This window comes from Sprattus sprattus, assembly GCF_963457725.1.
Source record: "Sprattus sprattus genome assembly, chromosome: 7".
Taxonomy (NCBI): Eukaryota; Metazoa; Chordata; class Actinopteri; order Clupeiformes; family Clupeidae; genus Sprattus; species Sprattus sprattus.
The window spans coordinates 33,594,674-33,615,318 of record NC_137926.1 but is presented as its reverse complement, the minus strand read 5'-3'; the positions used below and the strand labels follow the sequence as shown (position 1 = coordinate 33,615,318).

The 20,645-nt window shown below is 40.5% G+C and overlaps 2 protein-coding genes across 3 annotated transcripts; both read left to right on the top strand.

Moving 5' to 3' along the window:
* The first annotated feature begins 1,657 nt into the window (after positions 1 to 1,657).
* Positions 1,658 to 9,532, top strand: borcs5 (BLOC-1 related complex subunit 5). Of its 2 annotated transcripts, XM_080842119.1 has the most exons (6): positions 1,749 to 1,788; positions 3,388 to 3,485; positions 4,062 to 4,132; positions 6,331 to 6,474; positions 8,109 to 8,266; positions 9,010 to 9,532. In XM_080842119.1, the coding sequence occupies exons 3-6, from the start codon at positions 4,129 to 4,131 to the stop codon at positions 9,235 to 9,237; spliced, it is 534 nt and encodes a 177-aa protein (XP_080698245.1). In that variant the 5' UTR covers positions 1,749 to 1,788; positions 3,388 to 3,485; positions 4,062 to 4,128; the 3' UTR covers positions 9,238 to 9,532. The 2 variants fall into 2 exon arrangements, with proteins under 2 accessions (XP_080698244.1, XP_080698245.1); XM_080842118.1 differs by lacking the exon at positions 4,062 to 4,132 and having other exon boundaries at positions 1,658 to 1,788.
* A 6,441-nt stretch (positions 9,533 to 15,973) lies between these two features.
* Positions 15,974 to 20,043, top strand: pclaf (PCNA clamp associated factor). Its single transcript, XM_080841913.1, has 4 exons — positions 15,974 to 16,047; positions 16,735 to 16,818; positions 16,951 to 17,125; positions 19,908 to 20,043. Exons 1-4 carry the CDS (start codon positions 16,002 to 16,004, stop codon positions 19,942 to 19,944), a joined length of 342 nt encoding a protein of 113 aa, XP_080698039.1. The 5' UTR covers positions 15,974 to 16,001; the 3' UTR covers positions 19,945 to 20,043.
* The last annotated feature ends 602 nt before the right edge of the window (positions 20,044 to 20,645 follow it).

The window sequence follows — 20,645 nt, the reverse complement described above, 5'->3', positions numbered from 1 at the left end:
CAGCCCAACAACTTTAATGCAGCAGCTGTATTATAGTTGGGCCTATGGAGGTCAATAGGCCGTTCGGTTTATTGGTTCTGGACGTTGCAAAGCCGACAATTGACCGATCGCCAGGGCTCCGCCCCCTAGTTATTGTTGCTACGTCCGACACAATTCACGGAACTGTCAACCTTAAAGCCATGGCAAGTACGGGTACGATCGCTATAACTGTCAGTATAAGTGATGATTTTTGGAGTAATACCTCCGCGGTATCCTCCAGATCAAGCCAAAAGGGACTGCAATATGTAGTGGAAGGATATATCCAAAATATTAAGATCAACAACGAAGTGGACACAACAATAATTGAAGCAAAGGCATACAGGTCTCAATAAAAAAAAAAAATAGAAACCCTACGACCTCTTCATTGAAATGCAACCAGCACAACCTTGTAGACTAGTCATGTTATTTCACCACTGGGTAAGATCTGTATACAATATTTCAAGCTAGCTAATAACCTCCAAGGATTATTCTTATTATTTATTCCGTCTCTGGCGAGAGACTCTGGAGGTATGTATGGTGACTATCCTAGCTTAGCTAGCAATGCTGATGTTACCGTCAGTAACCTTTGTAAATGTGCACGCTGAGCTATCAAAGCTGGCGATTGCGAACGCCAGCAGCATACATACAAAGTGTTCGTTAAAAGTTCTGTTCAATGTTGTATTAAGCATAAATACAAACTACAAAGTGTTCTTTAAAAGTTTTGTTCAATGCTGGCGTTTGCTGTCGATAGCTTCAACAGCTCTGCGAGCAATCATACAGACAGTAACAGTGACATTTAGACAGGCACATACATTAACATTTTTTAACATGAACACTTTGGTTGGATAGACTAGTTATGTTATTCTAGTGGTAATAATACAAGTATTCATGATCCATAACCGTTAGGGGATTTTCTCTCAATTAGATAGTTAGCCATCATACCTAGCGATAGCTAGCTGGCAGCAAGCAGCTTGATTTACTTTGGAGCAGACATATGTGTATTTTGCGATATATTTAGTTGGGTGTGGGGTGACCACACTGTTTAATACACAGCTGGCACTTTTGCGCCTGTGTTTTGGGCTTTGGGGAAGCGAAAAAAAAAACGACGTATCCCTCTAATCTCTCAGGGTACCTCATGTCATACCTACAAGTCCCGTAGGCACACTGTTTAACCACGCTGCTCAGACCTCAAAGTTGTCGGACCTTCTTCTCTTAGTAGCCGTTGCTAAGGTATGATTGGACAAGGGCCGTTCTAGGGAGGAGTTTCGCGATCGGTCAATTCCCCACTTTTTATTTCAGAATATGTTAGTAGAGGTTCTGCTGAAAAGATCTATGCCCCATATTAGGGGAGACAATTTGTAGTTTTCTCAGCCCACCAACTTCAAGGCAGCAGGTGTGTTCATTTGGGCTCATAGGTTACTTAATCTTTAATTGCTTTAATGATATGTCACTTTTTCTGTTTGATTTTGTGATGTATATTGTTATACGTGCTTTAGACGTGATATGTGTCCATTGTTCGACAATTTAGCTAACAGTTTATTTTATTATTATTAATACTTTCTTGAAAACCGAAAACCTTTATTCTGAAAAACTGTTAGCCTAAAGCGCTAGTTCCTGTTTCATTTCGTTATTTGGGCCAACCTCACGCTGCTGAGCCGTCGTACTAGACGTCTGGTTTCACACGATTATGTGGAGTTAGTTTTTTTTGTCTCTGGGTTGTCTACAACAGACAATCATCTGGAACTACTACAAACGTATATTTGCAAGCAGGTTCGTTTTTCTGTCAACTCTTATTGATTTATTGTTTGCTGTGAGTTTGCTAAACACAAGAAAATGTTCTGACTAATGTTAGCTAACTAATGCCTAGCTGGTTAACCTCATCTTGTGCTATGTAAACAATGAACGTTGTTTTTGGCAGGCGTGATCTGACAGATTAACTTTATTTGTCTGTCTTGACAGAAGAAGAAATCGATTATAGTCTTAAAACATTACGGTAACAGTTACTCAAAGCTTGAGCTGACGTTACAGGGTTTGTCAACATTTAGCATCCTATATCGATAGCAATCTGCCAAGTCAACCAGGGGTGCGTTGTTGGCTGTGTTGAACTATCGCCCTACTTTCTTCGAAACCTTAGTAAGTTAGCTAAGGCAGAAACTATAGTCCCAACAACGTTGTTGACATAATCAGCATATAGAGAGCATACAAATGACTCTGAGTCTGCCAGACAATTAATTTCATATCTGGCAACTCGGGGTGTCAAAACTGTACTGTTGAAATGGGCAGTGGGCGGGATCACACAGGCCAAAACACAGACAGACTTTATGCTCTGGACAGGAAAATGAAATAAAATCATAAAATGATGAAATGTCATCAGAGTTTAAGGAAACATATTAGGTCGAAATACTGGCTTCTCTGACAACTATGCTACAGCCAGCATTTCACCTGAATAGGTTTCCTTACACTCTGATGACATATCGGGATCATTATATGATTTTATTTTAGTACAGTAAACACATTACACAAAGGTCCTTTAACAGTTCAGAAATGGTCGAAAGAAAGATGACTAGAGCATACATTTCAGCCTTCAAAAAAATAATCTGTGTTCAACTGGTTTATTTTTTATTTAAGCAAATAGAGCCCAGCCAAACTGTAAAATGTTGTTGTGGGTGATGCATCAGTCTTGCATCTCATTTCAAAGAAAAGCACATATCCATAGAAGTCCATATTTGATCTTAGTACAAATTTATAATATGTAATTATTATAGACAGAGGGCATGGTATATCAGACAGGTTACATTTTCAGGGTTTTTCCCCCAACAGATTTTCAAACTAACTGGTTCCTGTATGCGGACATGTTGTATTCATCTAAGAGCACCAGTTGTGGTCTGCCTCTGTCACCACTGGTAGTGAGAGATGCTTTGCTGAAACAACAGGGCAAACACAACGCTGTTTATGTTATGAGTGTGAAGTGAGGTGTGAAGATGTTTTTGGTTCATAATGAAAGTGTCAGGACTAATTAAACAATGGCCGTCTGCCATTAATGAGAAACAATGCTACCACCCAACTTTGCGATTGATCATTTGAACTACGCTTTTGAGAAACATCAAATAATTGAATGACTGTTGTAACCACAGAGATTGCAGCAGTGGTTAGACAATGATGCTTTTGAGAAACACCGCTCAGTTCAGTTCATATTTCAGCTAGCTAATGACTACTTAAGTCTATTTAACATGATTGTAATTCAGAAAGTGTGTAATTTTGTTATTGCGCCAATGAGTAATCATTAATATAACTGTTTTATGTGTTCAGATATTTAGCCTCAGGTGAATGTTTTATAGTTTTGACAGTGGCTTCTCTGTATCTTTGCAGGTCCCCTTAACCTGTGGTCTTGAGGTCTTCCATCATGGGAGCTGAACAAAGTGGCGATTCCGAGCATAAACACTCAGACCTTAAACACTCCGACCTTGGTACGTCAGGTGGTGAACAACAAACCCTTGCTAATCTTGTGCAACAGAATTGTCATAGGAAATTCAATTGCCGTGCTGGATATCCACTGTTGCCACACGATTATCTTGCGCCTGCAAACGCTTCCCTTCCCTTTCCTCAGTTTGCCCCTAATGGGCGACTTTCTTTCAAATTCTAGGCTAGTTTAGGCTGCTACTAACCAGGACTGCTTTCTCTTCCCTGCCCTACCAGATAGCAAATAGACACTGAGGTGGATATGGACCACACCTATCAGAACATCTGGGCCAGATTCCCCAAATACATGGGTGGATCTAGAGAGACTTTCTCAGGGTGGGATCAGGATCATAAGGGGCAGTCAAATCCAATCCAAGTTGTCTATAGATAGATGCATGGGCTTGCATATGTAGTAGTGGGCTGGCTGCGTTCTCTTATATTATACGCTAAAACAACTAATTGAACATTTTAATATTTAATGTATCCATTGGCCTCCAGATTCTAATGTAGGTCCATTACCTGGTGATGGGTACCAAATACATTTGGGTACAATTATGTATAAATGTTAATACTCTCCTCACAAGGGCAACCAAGATAATGTTGGTACTATCCTGATGACGGCACCAATAGAAAGTTGGTGATCTCACCCAAATGGGTAAGCATCAACTATTCACATTGAGGCTCCACACAAAGTGAACACATTATCAATTAGCAAAAGTTATACATGTTAACTAACTAGTTGTATCTAACTAAAGAACTATGTTAAGAGTTGTCTGTAACCATAGATACCACTGTAGAGTCTCACATGCTGCTTGATGTAAGCGACACAATGTAGTCCACTTCGTCCCTGTTTAGCATATTGGTAACAACATTTTTATTTGTATTAGACAAGACGGCAGTTATTCACAAAAGACAAACCGATATTGTAACTCACCGAATTATTTGTCTAGGTGTTCTACTGACGTTTCACTCACACTATATTTTTGCCGATTTTGTGAAAACCCATTCATTTTACCATAGAGATTTTTCTTTGCAACAAGGAATTCTGATAATGCACTTAAATAACACTAAAAACTACAAACTTCCAGTTCACAGGCGAGCCTGGCTGTGTTAGGACATCATTTTTTTGACTATCCTATGTCCTCTCCTAACTACTTTCCTTGAACTCAATGGTCCTTCATTAAGCACGGTCCAGTGTACCTTATGCTAAAGGAGATAAGAAAGGAAGCATTAAAGCGCCTTTTCCTAGCATTTTTAGAATTTGAGCAGCTCTAATCATGGTTGTCACTTAGATAGTTCTGGGTCCTTTCACTCAGTTATGAACCTTCCTAAGCATAAAAGACTCTCCGTCTGCAGCCCTTAGCTTATGTTGGCCAGGATAGAAAATAGTTCTAGCGATCTCAGGTTACAGTAATGATAGGCTGACATTTCATAGTAAGAGTTCCTGATTAAATTGCACGCAAGTCCTCGACAAAATCACACAAAGAACGCATTCATCTGTGATATCCCAAGTGTACTTACAATATCTGGTGTCTGGGATCTGGCGAAATGTTCTTTAAAAACAAAAGGTTTCTGAATTTCAAATGTTCTGCACCGCCAAACTTTAAGAAAATGCCCTTTAAAGTTTATGGTCCCTAGTCTCTAGATCCAAATCCTTTTTTGTCCCATTTTGCAAAAAGCATAGAGATATATAAACTCATTCATCCAATACATAATTAATTGTGTGGCTTACAAATCCTTGGAATTTAGTATACATGTGCACACACACACACATTCAGGGGTTCTGCAGTAGTGGAGGGGTAAGGTGTTTGTTTCCCTGCCAGGTTGCATCTACTAACAGTGTTCCATTTGCGATTTTCAACAGTCTAAAGGCATCTTCACATTATTGCTTTGTTTCAGCTCTGATTTTTGCTAGCCAGCCTCAAAGCAGACGTTGTACTACAGCCAGATGTGTGACAGACAGCATGGAGCGTCTAATGTTACTGCCGTTATAGTTCCCTGTATTGTATGATCTGTCACAAATATGAGCCATTGAAATGCTACTCGACAGTTAAACATGCAAACAAATATTAGCAGATAATGCAGTTTGTAACAATTGTTTGCACCATAACCTTAGTAATGCTATCTTCTGGTAGGATTGTTGAATTGGATCTATTGTACAGACAAGTTCAGATTTTTGAATGCATGCATACCTCTATTGGATTAAAATGTATTTGGACTACACTGGCGTGCGTGTGTGTTTGGATCTGCTCTCTCCACCAGGGCTAGCATTCACAAATCACAATTCTGCAACAAAATTATAAGTACTGGAAAAAAATCCAATTGGAAATGTTTTTTAAAACTACTCCTCCAATCAATACTCATCTTATTTGACATTAATGCCACAGTGGTAATTGGGTCTCAGCTTCTTTGTCCACCAGCCTTGAAATACAGCCCAAGGAAAAGTTATAATGTTGTTAAAGGGGCACAGCCTTGTTTTATTGTTTAAATAGCAAAAAAAACTGGATGTTGTGAAATCTTCAAGGCAATGTACAGGTGTAATTAGTCTTGGATACCTAGGAGTGTAATCAAGCATGTTACGGTGGATTGTTTGAGATGCTGTTATTGAAAATACACAAAAAATACACAAAATGTTTGCACCAACCATTGGTTAATGAAATGCTCGAGGAGAGGTAGGTTTATTGCATTCTTTATTCATGTGCTTGCAGTTGTGTGTGTTTTGGTGCCTGTGGCAAACTCACTTTGAACGCCCTGCAAACAAAAACTAAAACAATACTCGTTAACATGGTTTGGATACAAGTGTACCACAATGAAATGCTTCATGTAGATGTTGATTTTTCTCTTTCTCTCCAGCGGTATCTTCTCCTGCAAAGCAAAGAGCCAAAATGGATGACATTGTCGTGGTTGCCCAAGGAACACAAACAATACGCAATATTCACAATGATCCCGATGTTATCAAACTCCAAGAAATCCCAACTTTCCAGCCACTTCTGAAAGGTCAGCAGTTGTTTTTTTGATTTTATGCTTGGTGTAGTCAAGGTCATCATCTTATCTCAAACTGGCAGCCTTCTCCTCTGAGTGTATGCATGTGTAATTCTGTTCAGACATTTAGCTGGATGATTAAGCACATTTAGCTGGATGATTTAGCACATTTTTGTGGGCAGCAGGTAGGGATGCATACCTAAACCCACGTTCAGGTTCAGGTCCGAATTCGAATCCAGAGGTTTAGGTTCAGGTCCGGACCTAATAAGTCCGGACCCGAACCCATGGCATATTTGAATATATGAACTGTTTAAAGTATACTATTAATATAAATACATACAAAACATTTGCTTCAAACTACAGCTTTTTTTTTTTTTACTTCAAACTATGAACATTATATTAACTAGGGGTGTGTTCAAAATATCGATACGGGGATACATCGTCGCGGGCCTATTTACGATGCGTGTATCGATACGGAGGCGTCAGTATCGATACTTCACGTGCAACAACGTGTTCTTGTTCTGTGACATGCTGCCTGCTCTTCATTGTCAAACGACTGTTGCTATCGAAACACCAATGAGCGACACAGGACAACGTTTATAGTGGGAGCTAGGGCAGTTGTAAATGTGCCCCACGAAATCTGCCTGGCAAAAAAATACAAAATAATTCATACAAATCATACTTACACCACTAACGTTACTGCTAGTTAGCTATCGCTAGTTTTCTACTGTTTTGGAAGCAGCCCCTGTGTTTCATGTTGCAGCCTGAAATAATTCATGTTTATTAGACAACATTTTACATAAGTTTTCAAGATTTAGCTGCATGATTTGTTGCTGTTATTTATTTAAATCGGCTCAGGCACCGAAATCTGCGTGACATTTCGGTCCGGGTGCGTAACGGTATAGGAATGTCTTTTTCCACCGCGAATTTCAAGGTGGTCTAGAACGAAAATATAGTAGGATATAGTATGTGAGTGCTAGATTTTTTACAAGTCCAGTACCGAATCACTGGGGTTTCGGTTTTTCTGGACCTGAACCTAAACGTTTTTACAAGTCCAGAACCGGTCCGGCGTACCGGTACGCATCCCTAGCAGCAGGTGTATGGCCTGTAAACTGGCAGCTAGTATACCGCATACAGTAAGACTAAAGCAATGATTGAAATTACATCTGTACTACACATAAAAAAGTGTCTTAGTCTAGTATCTGGATCAGGGTACAGGGTACAGTATGATCAAGTGAAATATGTAAGCGCTGAACATGATGAAGACAAGGCCACTTCATTAATCTTAGTTTTACAGACATAACATCATTGATTATTTCAAAAATCAGCACGCTTATGCTGCAGAACTGAGACACGCAGTGCTTCACGTGCCGGTTCAAGAAGTTGGTGCTGCTCCTGGCCCAAGAGCCGGTTCTTTGGCTGTCAAAACATGAAGAACTGTCCAGAGATTAAGCACTCCTTGCCAAACCCTGGAACTGCCTTGGTGGAAAACGGTTATAGAGAGAACCCTAACCCTAGGGACTCTTGAAACGGATTTTCACAGTTCACACAACCGTTTTGAACTGAACTCAACAGTGTAACACGGAAGAAGCATGCTGATGAGAATGTTTCAAACTTTTGTGCCACTCTAAATGGAGCTCTGTTTTCAGGTGTTTTGAGTGGCCAAACCACTCCCAGTAGTGTCTGTGTGGAGAAACTGGACACTGTTAATGTGCTGCAGCTGTGCCTACGCTACCAGGACCACCTCCATCAGTGTGCTGAGGCAGTGGCCTTCGACCAGAATGCTCTTGTCAAAAGAATCAAAGAGGTATGTGGCACCCTTTCATTCAATGTGGAATTTCTCTCAACATGAAGAAAGATGCCTTAATTGTGAGCATAATGTACTTAAAGACAGATCATTTAACAGCAAATAAGGTCTCTCTTTCCCAGGTGAATTGCATTTAACCTTGTTTGATCCCATAAAGTCAAATGCATGTCTATAATGAATACACCAATAAAGAAATCTGCACCCTTCCAGCTATGTATGTGACTTATATAGCAATTACCCTATTTGGAAAACCAAGCATGTGTACAAGTCTGTAAACAAACTCTGGTGTTCATACAGAGCCCTGCCTCTGATCTAGACATGCATTATTCCAGCCAATCAACACTTTGCTTTTGGAGCACACAGGGAGGGGTTTCATTTGATTGGCTGTTGAGCTCAAATATAAAATCTAAATCGTAAGAATTGCAGATTGTACTTTTAAGGTTCTTATTTAAACTTTGTTTCTGCAGGTTTTAGCCTACAAAACACAATAATGTAGCTTACAATAATGAAAATATTATGTTATCTCCAGGTACGTAAAGTCTGGAATATACCAACACATGCTCACAGAGAAATACAGACAGATTTTACCTTTGCTTGAGTCAAATCAGGTGCAACACAACCCACCTGGGTGATATGGCCTATATGTCTGCTAAACTAACAGCCTTAATGTACCCTCTGCTCTGGGTGATATGGCCCATATGTCTGCTAAACTAACAGTCTTTATGTACTCTCTGCTCTGCTAGATGGATCTGTCTGTAGAGGCCTTGTTCAGCATCATGCAGGACCGGCAGAAGCGATATGCTAAGTATGCAGAACAGATCCAGAAGGTGAATGAGATGTCCATGATTCTGCGGCGCATCCAGATGGGCATCGATCAGACCGTGCCTCTGATGGAGCGGCTCAACAACCTGCTCCCTGAGACTGAACGCCTGGAGTCTTTCAGCATGAAGCAACTCACTGGGACCAAGTAGTGATACTGCTGAAGCTGGAGGCCTGAAGCTGGAGCTGGAGCAGACTCATGTTATGAAGAACTCTTCCTCAAATGAATTGGACACATCTGGGGAACAAACACCAGAAACACATCACTGACTGGGTGAAATGCAGATAAAAGGCCTAAGCTTTACAACTATTAACTGGGAGAAGAGTTTGACTGAGAAGACGTCAGATGAATGTGTAATGTTGTCAAAAGAATAATATAAGATAATTGTATGTATATTTGTGATTTCATCTTACACCATTACTGTGCTATAAAGTTCACTTTTTCAAAGTAGCCCAGAACAGACCAATCACACACCTGTAAGATTTCACAGTAGCCCAGAACAGACCAATCATACACCTGTATGAATTCACGGAAGCCCAGAACAGACCAATCACACACCTTTATGATCCCTCCGTAACCCAGAACAGACCAATCACACACATGTATGATCCACAGTAACCGTTAAACAGACCTAGCCTGGCCGTTACCAGCCTGTGACTCCATTTCATTCCGTCTTTCAGTCTGGCAAAACGCACTGCATTTTCGTTTCCGAGATGAGCGGGTGCTTAGCTTGAGGTTTAAAATCATTGGAGTTCCCTTAACCAATAGGCAACGTTTAGTAAGCATTCGGTAGATTAAACTCTTCCCACAGCCAGCTGGGAGAAGAGCTACGACGTCCTTTCCAATCATAAAACTTACAAGAAAATACTCTTGTTCTCCTTTTAATTTTCTGATGTTCTCGAGAGTTGAGACAACTTTTCCGATAGCTTTTCGTGTCTTTTCCTCCAAGGCGAGTTTTGCGTCACAGCTCTGAACTGTTCGCTGATTGGTCCTACAGGATTTTGAGTCCTGGAGACGATTGTCAACGGGGTTGGGCCAGACTGAGTATGAGCTTGAAATCAATTCAGGCGGAAATACGTAGGCTGGTGTCACCAGGCTAAAACAGACCAATCAGAACACTAGCTTTAGAGGGCCTTTTGCCTTTTATGGCAACTGTGTGTGTGGTGTGTGTGCTTGGTGCCACAATTGCGATACATTTTTTTTCTTTTTGAAACATATTTAAGCAACGCTTATCACCTTAAACATGCTATGGTCCATGGTAGCACACAGAGTCAACGAACATCACCTTACACATGCTATGGTCCATGGTAGCAGACAGGTTTTTGCTGGGTTCTTTAAATAGCCTACTTTTTTCATCATCAATATAGAATAGGAATTGCAAGTTTGATTTTATAACCCAACTTTTTTTTTACTGGGTTTGTCTCTAAAGCCTGCAATCAATAGGTATAATTTAACGCAGACAATTAAAGTAGATAAAAGGCCTAACTTGCTGTGTATCCGTTTTTAAATATTCAGCTAATAAGAAATTTTGCCATTTGAAGATGTGATGATTTATGGTGTATTATGATAGTACACAGGAATGAAGACTTAAGTCAGACAATAACAACAGAGAACTAATCGACCAAACACAAATTTGCAAACTTTTTTGGCAGAGTTCATATATATATATATATATATATATATTGAATAAAATGTAAATAATCTTTATTTTCTTTGTTTATCTTTCATTTCTAATGGTCTTCTACTTATTGTTAATACATTACATACAACTACATAGTTGAGATCAGGGTTATAATTTAAAGGCATTGTATAAATACTAGTTCTATTTTTAATTTACTATGACTCTGAAAAAAAACTTGGTCATAACAAAGTTCGACAAAGAGGAAGAGCAGCGTGAACCTAGCGGGAATAGAACGTTCAAACCGGATATGAAAACTGTTAGCCAAAACGGCTAAAAGTTAGCCAAAATATCAAAATAAAAGTCCCGCGATTTATACGGATCCACAGCGGTTAACAATGGGAATCCCTAACAATAATGATAATGAATTCCATGCAGCCACCGAACGGGCGAAATTTCGCCTTTTAATGTATAAGAATGAGAAATTAATGAAGATGTTTGGTGGAAACCTTCCAGATGGTTCAAATTACATGATAAAAGTAGCCTACTATTTTTCAATAGCTCTAAAAATGGCTCTATCTTTTTCAGGGGGATATATATAATTTGGGATACATACATCATTTGCCTTATTCGAGAAATAACTTATTTCTTATTTGAAGACCAAAGAAACTAAGAGGGTTACACTAAACACTACAGCTTATTGATGAAAGCCATTAAACAAGGCATTATACAATGCACACAATTAGAGTGCATGCATGACATTCAAATACTTGAAATAGGAAAACTAAGTCTTGTGCACCCTCAACATGGGGGTAAAATGAAATCCTTACAACATGACCTTTCAAATGATATATGGATTATATGTCCTGAATCGCTTTTGTGGCATTGGCGGGGCATCTTGTGCCAACTGTGCCATTCGCCATAGACACGAATGGAGAGCACATATTCAAATAGCTGAAATAAGAAAACTACATCTTGTGCACCCTCAACATGGGGGTAAAATGACATCTGACAACATGACCTTTCAAATGACATATGATTTACAGGGCCTGAATCGCTTTTGTGGCATTGGCGGGGCATCTTGTGCCCGCTGCACCATTCGCCATAGACACGAATGGAGAGCACACCTAATATTCAAATAGCTGAAATAAGAAAACTAAATCTTGTGCACCTCAACATGGGGGTAAAATGACATCCTGACAACATGACCTTTCAAATGACATATGATTTACAGGGCCTGAATCGCCTTTGTGGCATTGGCGGGGCATTTTGTGCCCGCTGCACCATTCGCCATAGACACGAATGGAGAGCACACCTAATATTCAAATAGCTGAAATAAGAAAACTAAATCTTGTGCACCTCAACATGGGGGTAAAATGACATCCTGACAACATGACCTTTCAAATGACATATGATTTACAGGGCCTGAATCGCTTTTGTGGCATTGGCGGGGCATCTTGTGCCAACTGTGCCATTCGCCATAGACACGAATGGAGAGCACACCTAATATTCAAATTGCTGAAATAAGAAAACTAAATCTTGTGCACCTCAACATGGGGGTAAAATGACATCCCTATAACATGACCTTTCAAATGACATATGATTTACAGGGCCTGAATCGCTTTTGTGGCATTGGCGGGGCAACTTGTGCCAACTGTGATGAGTGGACATTATAATAGTAATGATAATGGTAATAATAATAATGGTAACAATAATAATATATAATCAGACAGATGATGAGCCCAGTACATCAGCTGCATCCAAAGAGCCGGAGCCAGACCCAGACCCAGACCCAGATGAGATTAGGACAGACTGGCAAAACAGGGAAAGATGAGACCACACTGAATGTCAGGACAGAGCATCAGCAAGGGAGGATCTTGAGTGAGGCAGAATCCACTCATCACAGTTACCATTATCATTACTATTATAATGTCCACTCATCACAGTTGGCACAAGATGCCCCGCCAATGCCACAAAAGCGATTCAGGCCCTGTAAATCATATATCATTTGAAAGGTCATGTTATAGGGATGTCATTTTACCCCCATGTTGAGGGTGCACAAGATTTAGTTTTCTTAGTTTTTCTTTGCCATTTTGGCAAAGCTTTGGAATGATGTACGGCCCAAATTTGGGCCAAATTAGGCGTGCCAAAAGAAAAACAAAAGGAGGCCAAAACTCAGCCAAAACCAATTTTGGAATACCAAACCTTAGCCAGAAGTATCCCAAATAGATGCCAAAACCCCCCAAACCTTACCAAAAAGAAGCCATAAATGACCCAAAGTGATGCCATAACTGACCCAAAGTGACCCCATAAATGACCCAAAGTGATGCCATAACTGACCCAAAGTGACCCCCCCATAAATGACCCAGAGTGATGCCATAACTGACCCAAAGTGTTCCTATTTATTTATTTATGTGGTTTTATGGAAAAACATTTAATGTTCTAGTATTCTAGGCTCATATATGAAGTTACATGGTTAAACTGTGTTCTGTGTGTGTTATGCACAAAAAAATGAAACAATATATTTTAAATTGATATTTTTTTTTATTACAATTCACTCTCGCTCCTGGTTGGGAGCCGGCTGGCGTTTTTTCCTCCCGCCCTCCCTATCCCCAGCCCAGTAAAACCATCATTTCACGGCCTCCGCAATCTCTAAATCAGTAGCGGTCGAGCAGGTGGGGTTGCGCCTCACTGCGTCTGAAATTGAGGACATACACAAAAAAGGTTTTCAGTGTCAGTGATTTTAACAGATGTAACTGGATTTAAACAGAAATAATGCATGCTACAATCTTCTTCACTATGCAAAGTTCCAACTGTAAGCGTTGCCAAACAAACTCATCATGTGGAAGATAGGTGTGCGTCTTGAATCTGTCATGGAAACTCGCATTTCGCAAAAATACTGGCTTACCTACCAACCTGAAGCTAAAAATTATGTATTTTTTGAAGATTATAGTTGGTGGCTAGTTGGTGCATCCTGGACCATATTGTTATTGTTGCCGTTTTTGGAGCCTGGGCTGACAACGGACACCGTTTAAAAAAATGTTTTTTTAATATATATATTCAGAGGACAGGCAGCTAGAGGACTGTGATGAGATGTTTACTAGCCTATAGGGGACAAAAAATGTTTTACCTTAGAAACCGCGCAAGAACACTTAGAGCACCTTTAACATCTAAAATGCTTTTATGCACGTTAAATGCTAGCTAGGCGTTTTATCCACTAGAAATAGCTAGAAGGAAAATAAAGACCGGCTCACTGAATTATAGCAAATCCAACATTAGGCTATTTAAATGTAACGTTGCAGAGGGCATGACGGGCGTTTAAAACAGATAAACGAATATGAGTATCTTGATGTGAGCAATAATAATGTCTAATAACTTTTTAAAAGAGAAAAAAATGCGACTTACCTTAGTGTGTAGCTGGGGCTCTTCTCTGTGCATCGAATGTTCAAAATTCCCGGCGTTTGCGCAGCCTTTTGGCAAGCCAGAGAGATGCCAAAGCGCGCCCGTAAGTCATGAGATCCCGTCCCGCTCATCACAATTTCGTCTGGTTAACCAGACATAAGCCACAACTTTTCAATTCAATTCAATTCAATTTTATTTGTATAGCGCCATAACAATACAATTGCCTCTAGGCGCTTAACAGAGCCCAGAGCCTAAACCCCCTTAGTGCATGCACAACGGCAACAGGGGCAAGGAAAAACTCCCTGCTTGGCAGGAAGAAACCTTAAGCAGAACCACGGCACATAAGGGGGGACCCATCTGCTTGAGGTCAGCCGGGTGGAGACAGGAAGGTGGGACGGGGGGAAAGGGGGAGGAGGAAGGGTTGTGTGGCAGGAGGGGAAAGGAAGCAACAGGGGTTATACACAGCCAGCATTTAGTCACTGGATATAATAAGTATACAGACATCTGGTGGTAAATACATGATACAGGCAAGACCAGATTACTGTGCCAATAGGCTTACTGTTAGAGGGGTAGGGGATGTAGGGACGAAGAAACATTTCAGTGGTGGCAATAATGTATATTGTATATAAATGCTGGCATAGGGCATTGGGTAGAGTAGATGTACCGCAATGCAGTGGCGGTGGGTGCGATTGGCCGAGGGTTCAGCTGTCAACAGACATGTCAACAGAGGACACAAACAGGCCAAACTAGAAGGCATCAGCGCTACTAACGCTAATAACTAAGCCAGAATAACATGACGCCCTTTATTTATTATGGCAAATCATAATCAAGCCACAGATCGCCCAAAAGATTAGAGGGAGCTTTTCATGTGCCAAAAGAAGCCCAAAGAGGCCATATGTATACCAAAACAAAGCCAAAATGATTTGCTATCTGGGTAGCTGTCTCATTATTTAGGCTAAACGTGGCAAACTGAGTCTGGATTTATGAAGATTGTAATTAATTCATAAAACGTGATGATTGTTCGTTTGTTATACATTTCTACAACCTAAAACTCACATTTTCGACGTCAAAGCAGTTAAACAGCACTAAAAACAGAAGTGAGCCATGCTGAATTTGGAAGATCAGTTTATAGGCTATTAAAGTGCCAAATATCAACAAATAAAACGATGCAAAGCCGTCACTACGTTGCCGATGGCTCCCTATGCTGTAAATGACAGACACGCTTGCAACGTGTGTCCATTTTACTAAAAATTTCTGCTGTTTATACTATTCGCTGTCCTAAAATATTGAAGACAGACGTTAAAATGATTTTAGCAAGACACACCTACAGTCAAAAGTGTGATTTCTGTCAACAAATCGAGTTTCAGGAGAGCGTTTAATTGTACTTTTATTTTGACGGTATATTCTGCCGTTTCGGACTGACCGGACGTCTTATTCCCGCTACAGAAATCCTTAAATCCGCTAGTTTCATGGAACTATTTAAGGGGCGGAAATAGGGAACGCCCCCTTCGTTGTAGCTGTTTTCGCACATGCAAAAATAAAGTACGCTAAGAAATTAGTCAAATAAGACTTCATTCAATTTATACACATTCGTCACGCCTTAAATATGTAAGGTTGATTTATTAAACACTATTTTTACAACAACAGACATGTTTGTTTAGTGGGATTTTTAGCCGTGGGGCGGAACTAGAAAACGCTACGATATGGAGCGGTTTGAAACGCGGCATAATTTAAAAGGGGCGGGAATATGCCTACGTAAAGACGTAAGAACACCACCCAGGCGACAGATTTAAGACCTGGCGGGAATCCGGAAAGGTCGTCTTTTCTCTGTATGTCTCTGACGGAAACTTTACTTCTGCGATAGCTTTAGATCAGTCTACTGCCTAACCCAAAATATGGTTCGTACAAAGGCTGATGCTGGAGCTGGGACGTACAGAAAGGGTAAGTTAAGACTTTACTTATAATCTGAGAGCTGATAACTTTAAACATTCAACGTGAACCATTTGGTAGCCCGCTTCCTGATTATCTTGCATTTTTCTACGTTAAAGTTGGCTGAGGTTAGCTAGCAGGCACTTACTTAGCGTGGTTTGTTCTTTCACGATTCACACTTTTCACGATGACTGAACTTAAACAGCAATTACTGATCGTTACATTAGAAATGTTAACAATATATAGGCTAAGACGGGAAGTTACCCTTAAAAACCTAACGTTGGTTAGCTGTTGTGAGCTGTCAATAGCGTGTTTGGCTCACGGTACTGGCTAGAATTTCCAAAGAAAGCCATTGTCATCTTCAGATATGTTTGACGGTCTCTTAACGTTCCACCAAACACCTGGAAGTTCAACGAAATTCGGAGCTGAATGTAGGGGCCATGAGACATTGTGTGTGTTAGGGCAAACGTTAACTTGGCCAACTCTAATACAAAAACTGGCGCCAGTAAGTAAGCTAACGTTACCTGAATTTGGCGCCATGAGACACAAGTCATTGTTTTTGGTAGTTATTAACGATGGTAGTTTTATTATTATCTGAACATTCATATGACATTGGTTAATTCATTGTGTGCTTATCTGTGCTTCTAAAAGGAGATATTACACTTACTGTACACTTTTCTGTGGACATTATTCCCACAGCTGTGGCTGCAACCGCACCTCGAAAATCGCTTGGAGCCTCCAGCTCCGCAAATGCATCCAGTAGTAAAGAAGCAAGCGCTGCTGGTGAGGTTTCATTATATGTCTAGTGCTTGCTAACCACACGAATGTGTTGTATATGAAGTTTTTCCACATAAATGCTGTGCTTAAAACTATAACCTAGTTAAAGATGTATTTTACGAGTGCTTGTTTTTTCAGCCAAAGCCGGTAAGTATGCCGGTGGTAATCCTGTGTGTCCGAGACCAACACCTACATGGCAGAAAGGCATCGGGGATTTTTTTGGCGGACCCGGCAGGAAGCCAGAGCCAGAGAAGGAGAACGAGCTGCCAGTATTGGATGAGGAGGAAGCTGGTAGCAGCAAGGCGCCTAGGAGGTAATTTTAACCTGCTGTGGGACGATAACAGTATTAGTCTATATTTGTATATCTATCTTATAATAGTATATTTTTACTATTAATTGTGTGTGTGTGTGTGTGTGTGCGCGCGCATATGCACATGTAGGGAAATATAGGGGCTTGCTGCTGTGGATAGAAATAAAGAAGAGGTAAAGTAATTCCAGTACTGCAAGCAAGGCTCTTACAAACAAACAAAAACATAATATTTTGGACTATAAGTGAGGTGCTTCTGAGGCTGACGGACACCCCGTGTATGTGTATGGGGGAAGTGAACGCATCAAGCCCACCTCAATATGATTTTGGTTATTTACTAGCACGTTACCTAGATTTATTGCCAAAATTAGAAACCATCATTTCAACTTTGAAGCCATCATGGCCAAATAAGAAGGTAGAATAGAAATTTGTTTTAGAATGACAAATACAAATGTACAACCTAAGGCCATGGGTATTTAAGTGCACATTTTGATATATTTATTTGATATTCTAACAAAATAAACATTTTCATTCAAATGTGGATGTATTTTATCTGAAACCCACTTATTTTGGTTATTTCTATTGCTAGGCATAATTCAAACACTAGATCTGAACCGTATCCTCTGAGCAGTTGACCAACCAATTTCAGTAGCATTCTGGATCCAACCTTAGCCTCAAGTTAATCAGTAGACATAACGTTAGCATCTCATATAATCTGTCATCCATCAATGAGTGTAGTATGAAATTATTTCTTATTTAGCCCGTGTTGTGCTGTCCTTGTTCACAAAAAAGTGCACCATTAATCAGGTGTAGTCCTACGACATCGTACAGTATTTATATTTTCAACTGAGCATGGGGGGGGGCCGGTGCATAGTACTCGGTACTATATATCATCATTAAAGTGTTTTTGGCTAACGAGAAATCTTCTGCAGTCGCTGCTGTTAGAGAGTGAGGGCCTGCTCCATGTGAACACAGAGAGATAGAGGGGCAACTCACCTGCAAGAGGGGGAGAAAGAGTGCTCTCCTGAGAGAAAGCCAAAAGAGTGCAACTCCCCTGCGAGGGCAGGGATAGAGTCGAGGCTGCTCTCCGGAGAGAACAGTGCGAAAACCGAGAGTTCAGTAGGGGACTGAGGGGCGTGTCTACCAGGTCAAGGGAGGTAGTAAGGGTGACATCAAGCTACAGTTACACTGATTCATTGAAGAGGTTTTTTACCAGTTATGGAAGTTCCTGATTAAACCACACGTAGGTTCCTGATTAAATCGCACAATGAACGAGTTCCAGGTGTAACAACAAGTGTTGAGTACCATGGAGAAAAGTTTATTCCATTGTCATTTTTTTTTTATTGTCTAGAGAAAAACGGTAATTTTCTGAAACATTATCTGCCATTCTTAGGCCTGATTTACTAATATGCGAGCGCTGCTTAATCTGCGTTCGCAAATTAACGCAGTGTTTTTGCGCATTTTACTTGGTATTTATCAAACCAGATCTGCGCTGGGCAAACTGTGTTTACTCCGCCCTATATAGGGCCTGATTTACTGACATTGCTACCGCTGCTTAAACTGCGTTCGCACATTAACGCACTGTGTTTTTCCGCATCTTCCGTGGTATTAATTTAGGAAGAGAAAATGAAGCTTCCGCGAAGTGGAGATAGATATATTGGTTCACGTTCGCTCAATCACTGAACCTGATTCAATGTGTGCGCTGCTATATTGTTGTTCTGCCCGCCATCACATACAGCAAGATGTTTAAAAGAACACGATTATAAAGAATATGCTATTGGTGGCAATGCATTAATGCATAAACTGTCTATTATAACAATATAGATGTGTACATGGCGAGATTAATAATTTCTACAAGGGACATGGGTTCACTACAATATATATGGACGTGGGTGCAATCAATGGTTCATATTACGTTCGGAAAGTTTGCGATTTAAAAAAAAGTCCTGTTTGATGTCCTATAATTTCAGCTGTGGCAGTGGGGAAATGTATTGACCAGTGCGCCATAGCAATGCTTCGAGTACCTGTGTGAATATTTGTGAAGGCTGAGATGTATCAACTGCTGATACTATAACTGTTTGAAATGATCCGGTGCCAATATTTGCAATGTTTACCAACTGATTGAATGGAATGTGATCTCCGGTTGCAGGGTTAGATGTCGTCTCTGATCTGGTTCAGTAATTGAAGTATTGCGTGGCTGGTTAACCTGTACCGTCTAATGATTTGTGGTTAACTTAACTGAAAATGTGTTATACGAGTTGAAAAAAATATTTCTGTGCGCTGTCTCTGTCTTCTTTCTTCCCCTTTCTCTTATCACTGCTGCCATATCAACGTTTTCAGACTCAATGAACGTGCTTTTATGAGGCGGAGAATTAGCGCGCAAATGTGCGCTTGCCAGGCAGTTTAGTAAATACCCCGCAATACATCATTAGGCGCACTTATCTTCGCTCCTCCCAAATATTTGCGCATGTTTCCACCCACCTTTTTGTGTCCTCCCCGTCAGCACCCACAAAGCGTTAATATGCGCTGCGCTCGCTTAGTAAATACCGTTTTATGTTTACGACCGCTATTTTACGCCAGAAATGGGCGCAATCCTGTTAGTAAATCAGGCCCTTAGTGCTCTGAACAAGGGTTAGGGAGGTGTGTGTTACTATAATGACATGCATCGTGGAGCATGATAAAAGTTTAGTCTTGTGAACATGTAAACAGTGTGGTGGTGCTTGCTATAGTCTGTGACTCAGATAATTGCAAAGTAAAAGTAAACTGACTTCTTTTTTGTCCTTCATAGATCACGACCACTGTCAGATGATGAAGACGATGAATGAAGTGTGTGCTCCTTTTTAAACAATTTTAGTTGATTTGGATTATAATGTTGTCTGTATATTTTTGTACATAGTTTCTGTACCAATAACAATAAATGCCGCTTCACTTTTATTTTGTCGTGTATATTTATCCTTTTTCCCCCCCCGTCTCATGCCTAATTTTGGGGTTTGTGTCGTTTTTATTTATTTTTTACAACCTGATGCTGTAAGAATAAAATTTCACAGAGCAATTTCATCTCTGTTATATATTTCAGGCCAACCATTTGTTTCCTCCCGTATGTCTCTGCACAACACAGTTCAGATCGCTGAATGTTCTCCCTCGACCGTTGTAGTAAAACTCTGTTGGTATTTTGACCCTGGGGGACGCCTTAGAACGTTCCAGTAGAACTCTGTTGATATTTTGACCCTGGCGGGTGCCCAAATTGCCCCTGTAGTGTGCTGGCATTTTGCATGCTCACAGCACGTGGAAAATGTGCAAGTTATCAACACGACTGTCGTTCCACGCCTCCCCTACTCACCTGATTTGGCTCCCTGCGACCTCTTCCTCAAGATGAAGCTCAAGCTGAGAGGTCACCGTTTTCGCACAGTGTAGGAGATCCAGAGCATCTCGGGTAGTGGCTTGATATGCTAAATATATACTCCATGGCGTGGTCAGCACTTGCTCAAGATCAAAAGAGACTGCTTTGAATGAGGACTGTTTTTGT

Excerpts from the sequence above, each read along its gene's own strand:
- borcs5 (XM_080842118.1), top strand. The coding sequence starts at position 3,422 with ATGGGAGCTGAACAAAGTGGCGATTCCGAGCATAAACACTCAGACCTT. Across the intron at positions 6,475-8,108 it reads TTTCCAGCCACTTCTGAAAG|GTGTTTTGAGTGGCCAAACC; the intron begins GTCAGCAGTTGT and ends CTCTGTTTTCAG. Across the intron at positions 8,267-9,009 it reads TTGTCAAAAGAATCAAAGAG|ATGGATCTGTCTGTAGAGGC; the intron begins GTATGTGGCACC and ends CTGCTCTGCTAG.
- pclaf (XM_080841913.1), top strand. The coding sequence starts at position 16,002 with ATGGTTCGTACAAAGGCTGATGCTGGAGCTGGGACGTACAGAAAGG. Across the intron at positions 16,048-16,734 it reads AGCTGGGACGTACAGAAAGG|CTGTGGCTGCAACCGCACCT; the intron begins GTAAGTTAAGAC and ends TTATTCCCACAG. Across the intron at positions 17,126-19,907 it reads AGCAGCAAGGCGCCTAGGAG|ATCACGACCACTGTCAGATG; the intron begins GTAATTTTAACC and ends TGTCCTTCATAG.